Below are 20,705 nucleotides of genomic sequence, written 5' to 3'. Positions count from 1 at the left end.
TGAAGGGCCGAATGGCCTACACCTGCACCTATTTTCTATGTTTCTATGTTTGAAGCGGCATTGATGGGCTCGGTGATCACCTCCGCAGCGCCAACAAGGTGTTAACTTCCTCGCATTAACGATTGATGGTGGACTCTGGGTCATCTGAGGTCGTGCAGCTGCCGCCATGTCCTTTCTGCCATATGCATGCCTGCCTGAAAACGAAGTTACTTTGTGTACAGTATTTGCAGAAACCTCTTTATGCTGCAAAATTTGTTTGGTGTTATCACTGGTGGACATAAATGTCGGGGTATTGTTATGGCTTTGCTCAGATTCGGTGTTTCAGCAGTCAGTAGTTTGCGAAGGATAACCTCATGGCCAATGCCAAGCACAAAAAAGTCTCTTAGCATTTGCTGAAGGAATCCATCGAATTCACAATGTCCTGCAAGGTGTTTTAGTTCGGCGTCGTAGCTCGCCACTTCTTGGCCTTCAGACCGTTGACGCATATAAAATCGATATCTTGCTTTCAGAACACTTTCTTTTGGATTTGGGTGCTCCTGGACCAGCGTACGCAGTTCTTCATACGATTTGGTTGTTGGTTTCACCGGAGCTTGAAAATTCTTCATGAGGCCATAGGTTGTTTCCCCATAGACAGTGAGGAGGATCGCCCTTTGTTTGGCAGCCCCTCGTCCCCATCCAGCTCGTTGGCCACAATTATTGGTTGAGTCGCTCCATGAAGCCCTCCCAATCTTCCCCTTCTGAGAATTTCTCCAGGATTCCAACAATTCTCTGTATTCTCGCGTGGTTGTTCGTTATCTCGTCGCCAATTGTTAAGCTCATAATAAAGTAATGCAACTGAGTACTTTAGACAATGAGTAAGTATGACCTTCGCTCCTTTATTCAGACTCCAGAGTGTTGGTACAGCATGGGAGGCCTGCTAATATACAGTGCTCCCAAGGGATTCTTGGGATTCCAACATGTAAGCCCTCTGGTGGTGGTGTGATACAGGTTGCCTAGGGTTGCATACATAACAGTTTAACTGCTAAGTTTGACGAATTGTGTGAAACCCGTCCTCAAGCAATTAAAAATCAAAATGGAGGGCAAAATAGAGGCTTCCGGCCTCATTACGATATTTAAATTAAGATACCGCCCCCTGGTGTGGATTGGTTGCCCGCCCCTGTTCCGCCTCCAGCAAACCCGGAAGTGGGTGGGTTGGAGGTGAGATCCGATCGGAATTCATATTTTTAACAATTTAACTGCCCCCATGCTCCAAATCCATCCTTTTTTTTAAAAATGGGAAAATTCCGGCCTTTTTATTTAAAAACATTAACTGACCGCACGAATTCCTCTGGTCGCTGTGTGTTAGTGATATTGCAAATATAGTGGGAAGATTTCATGTTGTCTATTTCTAGTGCGATTGTGAAATGGTATTGAAGTGCAGTTTTACAATGACACTAAGCTGGGTGACAGTGTGAGCTGTGAGGAGGATGCTAAGAGGCTGCAGGGTGACTTGGACAGGTTAGGTGAGTGGGCAAATGCAGTATAATGTAGAGAAATGTGAGGTTATCCACTTTGGTGGCAAAAACAGGAAGGCAGAATATTATCTGAATGGTGACAGTTTAGGAAAAGGGGAGGCGCAACAAGACCTGGGTGTCATGGTACATCAGTCATTGAAAGTTGGCATGCAGGTACAGCAGGCGGTGAAGAAGGCAAATGGCATGTTGGCCTTCCTAGCGAGAGGATTTGAGTATAGGAGCAGGGAGGTCTTACTGCAGTTGTATAAGGCCTTGGTGAGGCCACACCTTGAATATTGTATACAGTTTTGGTCTCCTAATCTGAGGAAGGACGTTCTTGCTATTGAGGCAGTGCAGTGAAGGTTCACCAGACTGATTCCTGGGATGGCAGGATTGACATATACAGAAAGACTCAATCGACTAGGCTTATATTCACTGGAATTTAGAAGAATGAGAGTGGATCTCATAAAAACATACAAAATTCTGACGGGATTGGCCAGGTTAGATGCAGGAAGAATGTTCCTGATGTTGAGGAAGTCCAGAACCAGGGGTCATAGTCTAAGAATAAGGGGTAAGCCATTTAGGACCGAGATGAGGAGAAACTTCTTCACCCAGAGAATTGCGAACCTGTGGAATTCTCGACTACAGAAAGTTGTTGAGGCCAGTTCGTTGGATATATTAAAAAGGGAGTTAGATGTGGCCCTTATGGCTAAAGGGATCAAGGGATATGGAGAGAAAGCAGGAAAGGGGTACTTGAAGTTGCATGATCAGCCATGATCGTATTGAATGGTGGTGCAGGCTCGAAGGGCCGAATGGCCTACTCCTGCACCTATTTTCTATGTTTCTATGAAACCGTGATCAGAGGAAACTTTCCACAATATTTACACTGGGACTAATACATAAAATCTTACCAAATAACATTTGTGATTTGCGAAGCCTGGTAATTGTACAGATTAGTAAATAGATTATGGGAATGGAGCAACACAATTAGCTGTGAGAGTGGTTTGAATGCCGAATAAAAGCTCATATTTCTGGAACAATCTCATCTGCCACAGCTCAATAGCTGTGTCGCAATTTAATTCACTTTACTAATGGTCACAACGAATGGCCATTCCGTTGCACATTGGAACAGGGAAAGATTGAAAAGATTAAAGTACTTGGCATAAAAACAGAAAATGTTGGGAACCTGCAATAAGCTTGCCAGCATCTGAAAAAGAACAAGTTAGCATTTTGAGTGGCGACCATCAGCAGAACTGAAAAAGGAAATGCTCTACCTAATCTGTTGTCCCTATTTCCGTAATCTCCTCCAGCCCCACAACTCCCCGAGATGTCTACACTCCTCTAATTCTGCCCTCCTGAGCATCCCTGATTATAATCACTCAACCATTGATGGCTTGCCTTCTGTTGCTGAGGCCCCAAGCTCTGGAACTCCCTAAACCTCTCCACCTCTCTACGTCTCTTTCCTCCTTAAGCTCTTTGACCAAGCTTTTGATCACCTGCGGTAATTTCGACTTATGCAGCTCAGTGGCAACATTTTTATCTGATAATACTCCTGTGAATCGCCTTGGGACATTTCACTACATTAAAGGCGCTATATAGATACAAGTTGTTGTTGTCTTTTCTCTTTACAGTTGCTGATCAACCTGCTATGTATTTCAGTGATCTTCTGTTTTGTATTTCAAGTTTCCAGCATTTGCAGTTTTTCTATTTTGGGTTGGAATCATGCTGTGAATGACACAGTGTTCACACATTTACAGTAGATCAGTTAACACCTTCGTTAAAATTGGAAGCAGAGGAATTCCTGACACATTCATTACACCGCATGATTTCAAGTACTTTAAAGAACTTGGCTGCCGCTTGTACTTTCACTGCCTGGTTTCAACATGCTTATTAATTCATTCTCGGTGATGTGTACAAGGCCGGTATATACTGTCCATCCCTACAGAAGGTGGTGGTGGGCTGCCTTCTGAACTGCTGCAGTCTGTGTGTTGAAGCTGCTCTAAGATGCTTGTTTTTAACTCAGTGAATGTCTTTTTAAGCTGGCAACTGTGACATTGATAGTTGGAAAAATGTTGTAGTTTCATAAAGGAAGTAAATCTGGTAAGAGTGGAGGCAATTGGGCTGGATTTTCGGCTTTGATAATTTCGGGCCTGAAAATTAGTGCCTCAGTAAGTAACTTGGTCAGCTGGGCCCTAATTCTGGGGGCGCAGCTCTAAGGGAGTCGTTGTACACCTCTTTTGGGCATTAACATGGGAAACTCCCGAGATAAATAGCCGGGCTGGGGGCTCTCCGAGAGACGCCTGGGGAGTAAAAAAAAACCTGGAAAAAATCCACAAAGAACCATTCTCAATACATAGCGCACACCACCACAACATAAATCGCAAAAAAGAAAACACAATCACACTTACCTTAGGACTGCATTACTTACTTCTCTGCAGTTGGTATAGGTTTCCTGCCCGATTTCCCAGCCAGTCACTGCGGGGCGTACGCGTCGAGCAGGAGTCAAAAACCGCGCAGGTATCACAACCAGGGGCGTTGCACACCGGCGCTGCTCTTCCGGGCGGTGCTGTTCCGCGCCGCTGTTAAACCGGACCCGAAAACCGCTGCGGGGCACTGGTTGACCGCCCAGCCAGAAGATCTCACCGCCACCATTGCTGCCGCTCCAGGGGGTAAAGTGGAGCTCAGAGGACTGATAACCCACCCAATAAATTCAAGCCAATGTGGGTTTATGAAAAGCAGGTAATTTCATGCCTAACACATGTCTTGGAATTCTTTGAGGATGCAACTTTGCTGAGGATTGTATATCTTGACTTGATAAAACATTCGGTACTGTTGGAAAGGAGAGTTATGGTGACAGTGAAAGCTCCTGGGTTCAAGGAGTAAACTATAAATCACCAAAGAAATTGGCTACATAATGGGAAATGGAGGGTCATTGGCAATGGTATTAGTTTTAATCAAGCACCGGGGCCCAGCAGAGTCCATCGGGTCCTCGAGAGCTTGTAATATTGGTTAATGACATGTTAGAAGCACAATCTTTCAGGTTTGTGGAGGAGGTTCGGCTGTGTTGTAAAGCAGAAGATGTTAAAGACTGGAGCAGGGGGCGAGGTTCATTTTAACCCCCCAAAGCAGGTGGATTTGGATCGGGTGAGAAGTTAAAATTTATAAGATTTCACACTTGAACTCTTCAAACTTCTCAGGACCCGATAGAAATCTGTTCTTTCAGACTAGCCTCCGCTCCCTCCCAGTAAATACTGGGGCCTGGATTTCAAGTACTTTCCTATTTTATATTGGTGTTGGGGAGGGGGGAATATATATTATGTATAAATTACCTTTGTGGTAGCAAGCTATCCCAGGCAGCTCCAAACTGACTCAGGCTGGTAACATCATACGTGGGCTTCAAGGAGAAGATGACTCAACATGGTGGCTCTTCATGAGAGTAAACATTCCACTTATTTTTTAAAGAAAAGTTGTCATATTTTTATGATATCTTTTTCAGTATCAAATGTGGACCACTTTTAATAAAAAGTCTCTTCCCTAGACTGTTGCCCTTGAGAAGTGGTGGTGAGCTACCTCTTGAACTGCTGTAGTCCGTGTGGTGAAGGAACTCCCACAGTGCTGTTAGGGAGGGAGTTCCAGGATTTTGGCCCAGTGATGATGAAGGAACGGCGATGGTGTGTGACTTGGAGGGGAACTTGGAGGTGGTGGTGTTCCCCTGCGCTTGTTGCCCTTGACCTTCTAGGTGGTAGAGGTCGCGGGTTTGGGAGGTGGTGCCGAAGATGCCTTGACGAGTTGCTGCAGTGCATCTTGTAGATGGTACACACAGCAGCCACGGTGCAATGGTGTTAGAGGGAGTGAATGTTTAAGGTGGTGGATGGGGTGCCAATGAAGCGGGCTGATTTGTCCTGGATGCCGTCGAGCTTCTTGATTGTTGTTGGAGCTGCACTCATCCAGGCAAGTGGAGAGTATCATAGAAACATAGAAAATAGGTGCAAGAGTAGGTCATTCGGCCCTTCGAGCCTGCACCACCATTCAATAAGATCATGGCTGATCATTCACCTCAGTACTCCTTTCCTGCTTTCTCTCCATACCCCTTGATCCCCTTAGCCGTAAGGGCCATATCTAACTCCCTCTTGAATTTATCCAATGAACTGGCCTCAACAACTCTCTGCGGTAGGGAATTCCACAGGTTAACAACTCTCTGAGTGAAGAAGTTTCTCCTCATCTCAGTCCTAAATGGCTTACCCCTTATTCTTAGACTGTGACCCCTGGTTCTGGACTTCCCCAACATCGGAAACATTCTTCCTGCATCTAACCTGTCCAGTCCCGTTAGAATTTTATATGTTTCTATGAGCTCCCCTCTCATCCTTCTAAACTCCAGTGAATACAGGCCCAGCCGATCCAGTCTCCCCTCATATGTCAGTCCTGCCATCCCGGGAATCAGTCTGTTGAACCTTCGCTGCACTCCCTCAATAGCAAGAACGTCCTTCCTCAGATTAGGAGACCAAAACTGAATACAATATTCCAGGTGAGGCCTCGCCAAGGCCCTGTACAACTGCAGTAAGACCGCCCTGCTGCTATACTCAAATCCCCTAGCTATGAAGGCCAACATACCATTTGCCGCCTTCACCGCCTGCTGTACCTGCATGCCAACTTTCAATGACTGATGAACCATGACACCCAGGTCCCGTTGCACCTCCCCTTTCCTAATCTGCCGCCATTCAGATAATATTTTGCCTTCGTGTTTTTGCCACCAAAGTGGATAACCTTACATTTATCTACATTACACTGCATCTGCCATGCATTTGCCCACTCACCTAACCTGTCCAAGTCACCCTGCAGCCTCTTAGCGTCCTCCTCACAGCTCACACCGCCACCCAGCTGCAAACTTGGAGATATTACACTAAATTCCTTCATATAAATCATTAATGTACATTGTAAATAGCTGGGGTCCAGGCACTGAGCCCTACGGCACTCCACTAGTCACTGCCTGCCATTCTGAAAAGGATCCGTTTATCCTGACTCTCTGCTTCCTGTCTGCCAATCAGTTCTCTATCCATGTCAGTACATTACCCCCAATACCATGTGCATTAATTTTGCACACCAATCTCTTGTGTGGGAGGTTGGCAAAAGCCTTTTGAAAGTCCAAATACACCACATCCACTGGTTCTTCCTTGTCCACTCTACTAGTGACATCCTCAAAATATTCCAGAAGATTTGTCAAGCATGATTTCGCTTTCATAAATCCATGCTGACTTGGACTGATCCTGTCACTGCTTTCCAAATGCCCTGCTATTTCATCTTTAATAATTGATTCCAACATTTTCCCCACTACTAATGTCAGGCTAACTGGTCTATAATTACCCGTTTTCTTTCTCCCTCCTTTTTTAAAAAGTGGTGTTACATTAGCTACCCTCCAGTCCACAGGAACTGATCCAGCGTCGATAGACTGTTGGAAAATGATCACCAATGCATCCACTATTTCTGGGGCCACTTCCTTAAGTACTCTGGGATGCAGACTATCAGGCCCCGTGGATTTATTGGCCTTTAATCCCATCACTTCCCCGAACACAATTTCCTGCCTAATAAGGATTTCCTTCGGTTCCTCCTTCTCACTGGACCCTCGGTCCCCTAGTATTTCTGGGAGGTTATTTGTGTCTTCCTTCGTGAAGACAGAACCAAAGTATTTGTTCAACTGGTCTGCCATTTACTGTTCCCCATTATAAATTCACCTGAATCTGACTGCAAGGGACCTACGTTTGTCTTCACTAATCTTTTTCTCTTCACATATCTATAGAAGTTTTTGCAGTCAGTTTTTATGTTCCCAACAAGCTTGGTCTCATACTCTATTTTCCTCCTCCTAATTAAACCCTTGGTCCTCCTGTGCTGAATTCTAAATTTCTCCCAGTCCTCAGGTTATATGCCTCTTCCTTGGATTTAACACTATCCTTAATTTCCCTTGTTGCCACCTTCCCCGTTTTATTTTTACTCCAGACAGGGAGTGGAATCTGTGCCTTGTAGATGGTGAAAAGGCTCTGGGGAGGAGTTACTCACTACAGAATACCCACCTTTGGCCTGCTCTTGTAGCCACAGTATTATGTAGCTGGACCAGTTAAGTTTGTGGTCAATGGTGACCCCTAGGATGTTGATGGGGGATTCAGCGACGGTGATCCTGCTCAATGTCAAGTGGATGCGGCTAGACTTTCCTCTAGTTGTAGATGATCATTGTCTGGCACTTGAGTGGCCAGAATGTTACTTGACTCCTTAGTCAGGCTTCACTTCAAATACTGTGTCCAGTTTTGGTCTCCTCCCCTGGTCGGTGATATTGAGGCTTTGGAAAGGGTGCAGAGGAGGGCCACAAGACTAATTCTGTTTAAAGCAATTCTACTGGGTGGGATTGTGGTGTAAATCTCTGAGTTTTTGCTCATGGTTATAGAAAAATAGAAATATAGAAATTTACAGCGCAGAAGGAGGCCATTATGGCCCATCGTGTCCACACCGGCTGACAAAGAGCCACATGGCCCTCGGTCAGCAGCCCTGAAGGTTACATATAAACCTATGAACAATGAACAATGGCGGAAAGGTAAAGAGCACCCAGCCCAACCAGTCCACCGCATACAACTGCGACACCCCTTACACTGAAATATTCTACACTCCACCCCAACCGGTGCCATGTGATCTCCTGGGAGAGGCAAAAACCAGATAAAAACCAAGGTCAATTGAGGGGGGAAAAAATTTGGGAAAATTCCTCTCCAACCCATCCAGGCGATCGAAACTAGTCCATGAGATCACCCTGGCCGTATTCGATTCCCTGCAGTACTTACCATCGTATCTGCACCGGCCAACAAGAGGTTATCCAGTCTAATCCCAATTACCAGCTCTAGGTCCGGAACCCTGCAGGTTATGGCACTTTAAGTGCCCATCCAAGCGCCTTTTAAATGTGGTGAGGGTTTCTGCATCCGCCACCCTTCTAAGCAGTGAGTTCCAGATCCCCACAACCCTCTGCGTGAAGAAGCTCCTCGTCAAATTCACAAATCACCTTAAAACTATGTCACCTCGTAATTGACCCCTCCACCAATGGAAATAGACCCTTGCTATCCACTATATTTAGGTCCCTCAAAATTTTGTATACCTCAATGAGGCCTTCTCTCAACTTCCTCTGTTTCAATGAGAACAAATCCAGCCTATCCAATCTGTCCTCATAGCTAAGATTCTCCATTCCAGGCAGCATCCTAGTAAGTTTCCTCTGCACCCTCTCTAGTGCAATCACTTTCTTCCTATAATATGGCGACCAGAACTGCACGCAGTACTCCAGCTGTGGCCTAACCAGAGTATTATACAATTTAATATAACCTCCCTGCTCTTGTATTCTATGCCACCATCTAGCTTTTATTTCTGCTGAGTTGTCTCCTTAGGTAAGTTGATAGTAAATTTAATTTTAAATATTTTAATGTTGTGGTTTTAGTTTTATACAGGTATATCTATATTTTATTAAAAATCTTGACTGTAAACAATTCTCACCTACAAAACCTTGCTTCCTATTGCCACACTTTTGTGTTAACATTTTTCATGATAAATTTCTGTGTCCACAAATATAATGTAAACTGTTGATGTAATCGCGTTATCCCCAATAATTGCACAACCTGGCCACCATGTTGTACTGTGTTTTTATTTCACACCAATTGCTCAAAATGCTTTCTGAAAAAGTTTGCTCTGAAAACTTTTGACCTGCCATTTTTTTCCTCAATAACTGTAATTTCTCCTTCCAAAATAAGCATTTATCCAAAGCAAATTATTTTTTAAATGCGCGGCAGGATTGGCTCGCTGAGCAGCTCGGCCCAACCTACTCAACCTATCCTCATAAGTCAACCTCCTCATCTCCGGAATCAACCTAATGAACCTTCTCTGAACAGCCCCCATTGCAAGTATACCCTTCCTTAAATACGGAGACCAAAACTGTACGCAGGACTCCAGGTGTGGCCTCACTAATACCCAGCACAGTTGTAGCAGAACTTCTCTGCTTTTATACTCTATCGCCCTTGCAATAAAGGCCAACATTCCATTTGCCTTCATAGAAACATAGAAAATAGATGCAGGAGTAGGCCATTCGGCCCTTCTGCACTGCCATTCAACAAGATCATGACTGATCACCCACCCCAGCACCTCCCCCCCACACCCCCCTGACCCCCCCAGCCGCAAGGACCACATCCAACTCCCTCCCGATCACATCCAATGAACTGGCATCAACAACTCTCCGTGGCAGGGAACCCCACAGGCCAACAACTCCCCGAGTGAAGAAGACTCTCCCAAACCCAGCCCCAAACAGCCCACCCCCCATCCCAAGAGCGTGCCACCCCCCTGCTCCGGACCCACCCAATACCGGGAACATTCCCCCCGCACCCAACCCGCCCCATCCCGTCCCATCAGAATCCTACCCAAATACCGAACACCTTCCTGATCACTTGCTGTACCTGCATACTAACTTTTTGTGTTTTATGCATAAGGTCCCCAGGTCTCTCTGTACTGCAGCACCTAGCAATTTTTCTCCATTTAAATAGTAATTTGTTTTTTTATTTTTCGTACCGAAGTGGATAACCTCACATTTTCCCACATTATACTCCATCTGCCAACTTTTTGCCCACTCACTTAGCCTGTCTATATCCCTTTGCAAATTTGTTGTGTCCTCCTCACAGTTTGCTTTCCCACCCATCTTTGTATCATCAGCAAACTCCCTAACTCACTAACTGATCTAAATTATTTCTGTAACTATCCACCTGTAATCAACTTTCCTCTCTCTAACTCACTGGCAGTAATCTGGTATCCTCACTGGCTGTGACATGTTATTGTTATTGTTTATGATCTATTATCATGTCTGTGATCTGATACTTTCACTGTAACACACTGTGATCCATAACTCTCACAATACATCACTGCCTGTAATCTGTTACTCTCGCTGTAACTCACTGCCTGTGAACACACATTTCTAGTATAGTTCATTGCCTGTAATAATGCCTCCTCTTTAATGTACTGTTGTGACCTTTTATCGTGACTATTATATGTATATGGACGCGGTAGTTACTGGACTAGCAACTACAAAATCAAGTCCCACTATGGCGAGATGAGAAATTGAATTTAATTGAGCTGTTAATTTGTGTGCTGGAATCAGATTAAACGATTATGAAATCATCTGGATTGTTGTAAAAACCTAATTAGTTCATTAATGTCCTTCGGGGATCCTGCCATCCCTGCCTGAACTGGCCTACTTGTGACTCCAATCCCACACTATGTGCTTGACTCTTGAATGACCTCTGTAATGGCCCATGAAGCCACTCAATTGTAAAAATAATTGCTGGCGAGGTGAATGCCCAGAACCACCACCTCTGAGCAACAAGGGATGAGCAATACATGAAGCCTTGCCACCAATACCCACATCCAAGAACAATTTAAGAGAAACTTACTACCTGTGTAATGTAAATATCTATGTAAATATGTGATATGAAATTTCTTTACCCAAAGAGCGGTAAGAATGGGGAACCCGTTATTAGAAGGAGTAGTTGAGGGTTCTCGCAAAGATACATTTAAGGGGAAGCTAGATAAACACATGAGGGAGATCGAAATAGAAGGATATGTTGCTAGGATTAGATGAAGTAATGTGAAAGAAGGTACATGTGGAGCATAAACACTGACATAGTCCAGTTGGGCCGAATGGCTGATTTCTGTGCTGTATATGCTGTTTAATTCTATATATATGTTATCCTCACTGTCTGTAATAATACTAATAACTCATTGCCAGTCAGTTATTATCATTTATTATCCAGAAACTTAATTTGATAATATTATTTCTTCTTTTTTCAACCAGAAAGTCCGCTTATTTTGCGTAGGCGAGGGGCCAGTGGTCCATATCACTTCCACAAAGATTGACTGGGGAAAGATCCAGGTACTGTGTGATGTCCCCAAGGCCATCTGCCTATCTAATGAGTCACTTATCCCAGCCAGAGTCACGGCCAAAATGGTAAGTCATTTGCAGTAATTAAAAAGAGAAACTGTTCAGTAAAGATGGTTAATTGCTTCACAGATGGGACTTCTTGCACATCTGTCATTTCTGCAGCTTCTTTTCCCCTTTTAGAAAATTACACCTAGGTGCATACTTGGCTTCCTGGGATCAGTGCAGGATCCAACATATCCTATTTAATACAATCTCTTAGTTGCCTTTTATGTCTCTTCAAAACAATGACCAAATCTTAATGGCTGCAATGGATGCACCTTCTTGATTTTCTGTCACTTATTTTAAATATATATTTTACAAAGTCTGACTCTAGACACAGTGGTTGCTGTTCCACAAGACTTCTAATTTAGTGCTGTTTAGGGCAGCTTTATGCTGTGGTTTTAAACTAAGAAGATGGCAAAGCTCATTTAACTTGATACTCCAAGAACTGTTAGAAAGACTAGCATCTTACCTGGACAAAATTCCACCCAGGTCTCAGACAGAAATGCAGTTTGGTGTTTTAATGTGGTAAGCTTGCATTGAGATTTTAGCGTGAGGCTGAAATCATACAATTGAATCAGGAGTAAAGTGCACACATTGAGAGCATTTCTTCCATTGACTGATTCAAGACAGTGAACTATTCCCCAGTGTCCCAGTAGCTTAGGATGCTTCAAAGAATTGAGCTTTGCATCTGTGCACTTTTTTGCTATATTCTGCAAAGTTTCCATTTTTTCTTGGTTCATTGTAAATTACGAGTTGTACTGGTACTTGCAGAAACATACAGCGAGGATCTTGCATCACTGCATAGCTTTTTGGTAGCATTATCTATCATTACAATTATCTTTGTTTTGTGCTGTGGCCTGCACACACACAGACTGGGTGGAGACTGCTCAAACTCATTTGATGTGGGGCCCTTTCTTCCCATCAATCTGGGTTGAACAAACCCAGATTCTTCAGGTGTACTAAACAACTTCTTCTCTTCTTTCGTATAGTAGTAGCAAAGCAAATCAAATGTCAATATCTATGTTGGATATCTAGGCCAAAGCTTCCAGTGTAATAACGTGGATACCTTGTAAGCAGCCTTCAAATTTCTTCTGAGGGCAGTGCTCAATGATGTGCTGCAGGGTCTGATTAGGAGCTCCACAGTCGCGTGATGGGGAGGCTTTAATCTTCCACCTCATCATCACAGGCAGTCCCTCGAAATCAAGGAAGACTTGCTTCTACTCTAAAAGTGAGCTCTCAAGTGACTGTGCAGTCCAATACGGGAACTACAATCTCTTGTCACAGGTGGGACAGACTGTGGTTGAAGGAAAGGGTGGGTGGGGATTCTGGTCTGCGCTTGGTTTCAGCATGCTCTCGGCGACGAGACTTGAGGTGCTCAGCGCCCTCCTGGATGCTCTTCCTCCACTTAGGCTGGTCTTGGGCCAGGGATTCCCAGGTGCTGGTGGGGATATTGCACTTTATCAAGGAGGCTTTTGAGGGTGTCCTTGAAACGTTTCCTCTGCCCACATGGGGCTCGCTTGCCGTGTCGGAGCTCCGAGTAGAGCGCTTGCTTTGGGAGTCTCGTGTTGGGCATGCGGACGATGTGGCCCGCCCAGCAGAGCTGGTCGAGTGTGGTCAATGCTTCAATGCTGGGGATGTTGGCCTGATCGAGAACACTGACGTTGGTGCGTCTATCCTCCCAGTGGATTTGCAGGATCTTGTGGAGGCAGCGCTGGTGGTACTTCCCCAGCTCTTTGAGGTGTCTGCTGTACATGGTCTACATCTCTGAGCCATATAGGAGGGTGGGTATCACTACTGCCTTGTAGACCATAAGTTTTGTGCCAGATTTGAGGTCCTGGTCTTCAAACACACTCTTCCTCAAGCGACCGAAGGCTGCGCTGACACACTGAAGGCAGTGTTGGACCTCATCGTCGATGTTGCCCTTGCTGATAGTATGTTCCCGAGGTATGGAAAATGGTCCCGTTGTCCAAGGCTGCGCTGTGCTGTGTTGCGGGGTCAGGTTGGTGGAGGACTTTTGTCTTATGGATGTTTAGTGTAAGGCCCATGCTTTCGTACGCCTCAGTGAAGATGTTGACGATGGCTTGGAACTCGGCCTCTGAATGTGTGCAGACGCAAGCATTGTCCGCGTACTGTAGTTCGATGACAGAGGGTGGGACGATCTTGGATCTAGCCTGGAGGCGATGAAGGTTGAACAGGTTCCCATTGGTTCTATAGTTTAATTCCACTCCAGTGGGGAGCTTGTTGAGACTGAGATGGAGCATTGCAGCAAGGAAAATCGAGAAGATCATTGGCACGATGACTCAGCCCTGCTTGACCCCAGTCTGGACATGGATTGGGTCTGGTGGATCAACCCGTTGGTCAGGATCACGGCCTGCATGTCGTCGTGGAGCAGGCGGAGGATGGTGACAAACTTTTGGGGGCAGCTGAAACGGAGGAGGACGCTCCATAGTCCATCGTGGTTGACAGTGTCAGAGGCTTTTGTGAGGTCAAAGAAGGCCATGTACAAGGGTTGGTGCTGTTCCCTGCATTTCTCTTGTAATTGTCGCACAGTGGACATCATGTCTGTTGTACCCCTCAGTGGACGAAATCCGCATTTTGACTCTGGGAGGAGCTCTTAAGCCACAGGGAGAAGTCGGTTGAAGAGGATTCTAGCGATGACTTTCCCAGTGGCCGACAGCAGGGAGATTCTTCTGTAGGTGCCGCAATCGGACTCGTCCTCTTTTTTGAAGATGGTCACGATTATGGCATCTCAGATCTCCCGGCATGCTCTCCTCCTTCCAGATAAGAAAGATGAGGTCATGCATTCATGCCAATAGTGCTTCTTCACCATACTTTAGTGCCTCGGCTGGAATTCCATCTGCTCCTGATGCCTTGTTGTTCTTGAGCTGACAGATGGCCTTTTCTACCTTGTGCAGGGCTGGGATTTTGCTGAGATGGTGGCGGGTAGCATGCTGCGAGGACACTTGTATCAAAGGCAGATACCACCTTCTCCACCTATGGAGAAGGTGGCAGCATCTACCATGACCAGTTCTGAGGCGGTTGATGATTGCCCACTATTTGTGAGGAAAGTTTTATCCTTCAGGTTGTACTGTGGGATCCTCAACAAGGAATCCATTCCGTATTGTCACAGGTCTTCCAAGCATTTCGCCATCGTTCATCAAGGCTGAGAGGAGATCGCTGAAGGGCTTCGATGACGGACCAAAATGGCCGCCTAGATTTGAGACGGGTTGTTGGTAGGTTGTTCAAGTCGGCCTGGATCTGCATGTCTTTGCTTCTGTAGCGGTTGTATTCTCTGGAGACTGCATATTCGTGGCGTGGTGCGATGTTTGCAAGTACGGGCAGCCAAGGTGTTGGTGTCGATGAAAACCTACTGGTGATATTTCAGTTTGCAGTACATTGCTACATTCGCCAGGTGACCGACACCAAACGAATGGACTACATCAAGTTCAGCATGTTCAGGGAAGACCTGGATAAGCGTTCCCGTGGTTTTGCCAGGATAGCGGGCTTCCCCAGGGTTCAGGGAGCTATTGATTGCACGCATGTGGCATTGAGCATCCCATCCCAAGATGGAGAGCTGTTTCATAATCGCAAGGGATTCCACTCCCTCAATATTCAGCTGGTCTGTGATCACAGGCAGATGATCCTCGCTGTCAATGCCCGATATCCTGGCAGCTGCCACGATGTCTTCATCCTGCGGGAAGATTCTTCCAGCCACTGCATGAAGACCGTGGCTGGCTCTTCGGCGATAAAGAATATGGTATTGCCTCCTCCACAATCCCATCCCACCTGCCCAGCAGCGCTACAACAGCAGCCATGTCTCAACCAGAACTATTATAGAGCAAATATAGAAACATAGAAAATAGGTGCAGGAGTAGGCCATTCGGCCCTTCGAGCCTGCACCACCATTCAATAAGATCATGGCTGATCATTCCTTCAGTACCCCTTTCCTGCTTTCTCTCCATACCCCTTGATCCCTTTAGCCATAAGGGCCATATCTAACTCCCTCTTCAATATATCCAATGAACTGACATCAATAACTCTCTGCGGCAGGGAATTCCACAGGTTAACAACTCTGAGTGAAAAAGTTTCTCCTCATCTCAGTCCTAAACGGCCTACCCCTTATCCTAAGACTGTGACCCCTGGTTCTGGACTTCCCCATCATCGGGAACATTCTTCCCGCATCTAGCCTGTTCAGTCCAGTCAGAATCTTATATGTTTCGATGAGATCCCCTCTCATCCTTCTAAACTCCAGTGTATAAAGGCCCAGTTGATCCAGTCTCTCCTCATATGTCAGTCCAGCCATCCCTGGAATCAGCCTGGTGAACCTTCGCTGCACTCACTCAATAGCAAGAATGGCCTTCCTCAGATTAGGAGACCAAAACTGAACACAATATTCCAGGTGGGCCTCACCAAGGCCCTGTACAACTGCAGCAAGACTTCCCTGCTCCTATACTCAAATCCCCTTGCTATGAAGGCCAACATACCATTTGCTTTCTTCACCGCCTGCTGTACCTGCATTCCAGCTTTCAATGACTGATGAACCATGACACCCAGGTCTCGCTGCACCTTCCCTTTTCCTGATCTGCCGCCATTCAGATAATATTCTGCCTTCGTGTTTTTGCCCCCAAAGTGGATAACCTCACATTTATCCACATTATACTGCATCTGCCATGTATTTGCACACTCGCCTAACCTGTCCAAGTCACCCTGCCGCCTCTTAGCGTCCTCCTCACAGCTCACACCACCACCCAGTTTAGTGTCATCTGCAAACTTGGAGATATTCTACTCAATTTCACCATCTAAATCATTAATGTATATTGTAAAGAGCTGGTGTCCCAGCACTGAGCCCTGCGGCACTCCACTAGTCACTGCCTGCCATTCTGAAAAGGACCCGTTAATCCCGAATCTCTGCTTCCTGTCTGCCAACCAGTTCTCTATCCACGTCAGTATATTACTCCCAATACCATGTGCTTTGATTTTGCACACCAATCTCCTGTGTGGGACCTTGTCAAAAGCCTTTTGAAAGTCTAAATACACCACATCCACTGGTTCTCTCTTGTCCACTCTACTAGTTACATCCTCACAAAATTCCAGAAGATTTGTCAAGCATGATTTCCCTTTCATAAATCCATGCTGACTTGGACCAATCCTATCACTGCTCTCCAAATGCGTTGCTATTTCATCCTTAATAATTGATTCCAACATTTTCCCCACTACCGATGTCAGGCTAACTGGTCTATAATTACCCGTTTTCTCTCTCCCTCCTTTTTTAAAAAGTGGTGTTGCATTAGCAACTCTCCAGTCCATAGGGACTGATCCAGAGTCGATAGACTGTTGGAAAATGATCACCAATGCATCCACTATTTCTTGGGCCACTTTCTTAAGTACTCTGAGATGTAGACTATCAGGCCTTGGGGACTTATGCCTTCAATCCCGTCAATTTCCCTAACACAATTTCCCACCTAATAAGGATATCCTTCAGTCCCTCCTTTTCACTGGACCCTCGGTCCCCTAGTACATCCGGAGGGTTATTTGTGTCTTCCATTTTGAAGACAGAACCAAAGTACGTGCTCAATTGGTCTGCCATTTCTTTGTTCCCCGTTATTAATTCACCCGAATCCGACTGCAAGACGTTTGTCTTCACTAAGCTTTTTCTCTTCACAAATCTATGGAAGCTTTTGCAGTCAGTTTTTATGTTTCCGGCAAGCTTCCTCTCATACTCTATTTTCCCCCTCTTAATTAAACCCTTTGTCCTCCTCTGCTGAATTCTAAAATTCTCCCAACCCTCTGGTTTGCTGCTTTTTCTAGCTAATTTATATGCCTCTTCTTTGAAATTAATACTATCCTTAATTTCCTTTGTTAGCCACAGTTGAGCCACCTTCCCCGTTTTATTTTTACTCCAGACAGGGATGTACAATTGCTGAAGTGCGTCCATATGATCTTTAAAGGTTTGCCATTGCCTATCCACCGTCAACCCTTTAAGTATCATTTGCCAGTCTAATCTAGCCAATTCGCGCCTCATACCATCAAAGTTACCTTTCCTTAAGTTCAGGACCCTAGTCTCTGAATTAACTGTGTCACTTTCCCTCTTAATAAGGAATTCTACCATATTATGGTCACTCTTCCCCTCGCACAACAAGATTGCTAATTAGTCCCTTCTCATTCCACATCACCCAGTCTAGGATGGCCAGCTCTCTGGTTGGTTCCTCGACATATTGGTCCAGAAAACCATCCCTAATACACTCCAGGAAATCCTCCTCCACCGCATTGCTACCAGTTAGGTTAGCCCAATCAATATGTAGATTAAAGTCACCCATGATTACTGCTGTACCTTTATTGCACACATCCCTTATTTGTTGTTTGATGCTGTCCCCAACCTTACGACTACTATTTGGTGGCCTGTACACAACTCTCACTCGCGTTTTCTGCCCTTTGGTATTCCGTAGCTCCACCCATACCGATTCCACCTCATCCAAGCTAATGTCCTTCCTTACTTTCCTCTTTAACCAGCAATGCCACCCCGCCTCCTTTTCCTTTCTGTCTGTCCTTCCCAAATGCTGAATACCCTTGTATGTTGAGTTCCCAGCCTTGGTCATCCTGGAGCCATGTCTCTGTGATGCCAATCACATCGCATCCGTTAACTGCTATATTCGCAGTTAATTCATCGAACGATCGGGGTCCTGAAGCAGCGTTTCCACTGCCTTGATCACTCTGGGGGGCATTTCAGTACTCACCTGATAGAGTCTCCATCTTCACGATTATGTGCTACACGTTGCAGAACCTGGCCATAATGTGCAGCCAGCCATTAGCACCAGGTATGGATGATCCACCTCAGGAGGAAGACGAGGAACTTCAGCCAAGGAGGAGGCAGCCTGAAACTGCTGCGGCTGGAAGGGCTGCTCGCCAGAGACTCATCACCCATTGATTCCAGTGAATGAATGTGCAGAATTGGCAGCCTGAACACCTCGGCATCTAGTAAACACATGGCTGCCCACCCTGCAACCCTCCGTGTATATCAATCGCAACACAATAATGTGAAGAACCTAAACTTTGTTTATTTAACACATAAAGCATGGTGTGCTGAAAACAAGCACAAGACAACGTCTTCATCCTCAACAAATAATCATACCCACAAGAGCCCAAGAAAAACATTCTCAACGACATCCAACATCCAAGTGCAACTATTAATGTCAGTTCATTCTCTAATAAGGTAGCCATCCTTGGCGACTAGCAAACAATTGTTTCTTCGTTCATCCAAGTGCAACAATTTACATGAGCTCATATTCAACAAGATAGCCATCTCTGTTGACTATCAAGCAATTGTTTGCTAGGTCGTACAAGTGCAACTGGTTATAAGAGTTCATATCTTAACAAGGTGAGGATATGTGGCCACCTTCCCACAGGTCTTTTATTTGCTCGTGCAGTGCGTTACCACCCTTTCCCTTCTGCCCCCCCGCCCCCCCGCCACACCTACTGCTCCTCCTCAATGGGGTCTCAGGGCCTGCAGCAAGGCTGGTAATTAATTGCTGACTTGGAGCCACAGCTACACATGATGGCCAAGCAGGAAATCCACGACCAGCTCAGGCCGTGGAAGGCCCGGCTGCGGACTGCCTCACCTCAGCATGGGCGGCAGTACTCTGTTGTAGATGGGTTGCAGAGAGCGGCAGCTGCAAAGGCGAAATGATGTCTTCCTGAGAGATACATCGTGTTCCAACAGGCCTGACACGGTGCTACTCCCCTGGGGCAGAGCCTCATCATCTGCAGAAATCTGGGTGAGCACAGATTGCTACCCTGGTTCAGCAAGGTTTCGTCTCCGTTGAACTGATGGGGCAGCGGTCAGTGCCTCCATTGAATCAAGTCGCCTCTGCATTAAGACTGACTATGACTGCAGTACAGTACAGAGCTGATTGATGCAACCACACACTGACGACATTACAGTCTGCAGGCCTACAATAGCGTCGGCCTGGTGCTCGATGGCCATTGCAATGTCAGCCATAGCCCGTGCCACCATGTCTGGGACCCTAAGCTCACTGTTTGCATCCAGCATCCATTGGTATCTACCAAGGATAGGCTTGGCGAGCTGCTGAGAGACATGAGCAACAGTTGAGGCGGACTCCTCCATCCTCACAGCTAGTGCATCAAGACTCTGTGGCACCCTTGCTAGTGCACCAGCAGATCGCTGTGCAATTGCAGGGATTGACTTGCGACAACCTCTAGTTCTGGCTCATCATCGAAATGCTGCTGAGTTTCATTCAGACGTGCACTCACCCTTCAGGGAGCCGGCCCCCGGGCTTCCCCTACCCCGTGACGTTGCTGCAGGGCACTGGGTCCCGGAGCATCACCCACCTCCACCTCCTCGACCAGCCCTTCGTCAACAAAGATACTGGCCCCACTCTCAGATGCTGCTGGCTTCTGTGTGACATCGAAGGAGGTGTCCTCCTTATCCTCCTCCTCCTCAACAGCATCTCCACCAGTGGAAGGCTGACGTGAAGGCCCCGGAGGGTTTGGTTGATCATCTGAAAACATAAACACATAGAAGACTGGTTACCTGCAGGGGAGGTGGCCAGGAGCGGTGAAGGCATTCGAGAATGCCAGTCTCATGGAAAGAGCTGAAGGATTGTGGAATCAGGCCTAAATGGCTTCCCAGTCGCTGCAAAGGAACTCAACATACCCTCACTGTCCCCAGGGGGGTCGGACTCACCCACCGCCAAGGCACCAACTTGAACACCCATCAGGGCCGAGACACGCTCCTCCAACGGAGTGAGGTCCTGGAGTTCAGAGTCCTCTCCTCCAGTGCTCATCTGCTCTCTGCAGTTGTGGGCGAGCTTCGCCTGCAAGATTAAAGGGGACATCTGAGTTAGAGCCCTTCTATCAGTGTGTCTCAAGTGCCTTACATAGTTTAGTAGATGTTACTGTACGAGAGTCTTCACAGCTTGAGGTAACTTCCATTCTCTACATGGACTTGCTGTGGCAATTCTTGAATTAGGGGGCCAGGACCTAATATTAACGGGAAGGCTACCATCTTTCAGACGCATAAGAAGACTGAGGAGTTAACAACATCAGGGGTGGGTCTGCAGAACTCAGTAGCAAGGTTCACAGCGCATGCAGGCCCTGCAGTGGGTGAGGCTTCAAATGGGAACCTTGCACCTGGCCTCACCCCCATTGACCATGAATTCCCAAACACTACATTGAGCAGAGAGTGCACATTAAGCTCAGAGCATAGCATG

General features: G+C 46.2%; 1 protein-coding gene across 1 annotated transcript in view; it reads left to right on the top strand.

Moving 5' to 3' along the window:
• Positions 1-20,705, top strand: part of hydin (HYDIN axonemal central pair apparatus protein) — a 1,725,340-nt gene that overhangs the window by 674,488 nt on the left and 1,030,147 nt on the right. The window contains 1 exon segment of the mRNA XM_070897728.1: positions 11,350-11,502. Within this exon segment, the coding sequence (XP_070753829.1) occupies positions 11,350-11,502 (153 nt within the window).

The sequence above is a fragment of the Pristiophorus japonicus genome, chromosome 13 (assembly GCF_044704955.1).
Source record: "Pristiophorus japonicus isolate sPriJap1 chromosome 13, sPriJap1.hap1, whole genome shotgun sequence".
Lineage (NCBI taxonomy): Eukaryota > Metazoa > Chordata > Chondrichthyes > Pristiophoridae > Pristiophorus > Pristiophorus japonicus.
The sequence above is the reverse complement of the archived record's forward strand: the minus strand, read 5'-3'. Positions and strand labels throughout refer to the sequence as shown.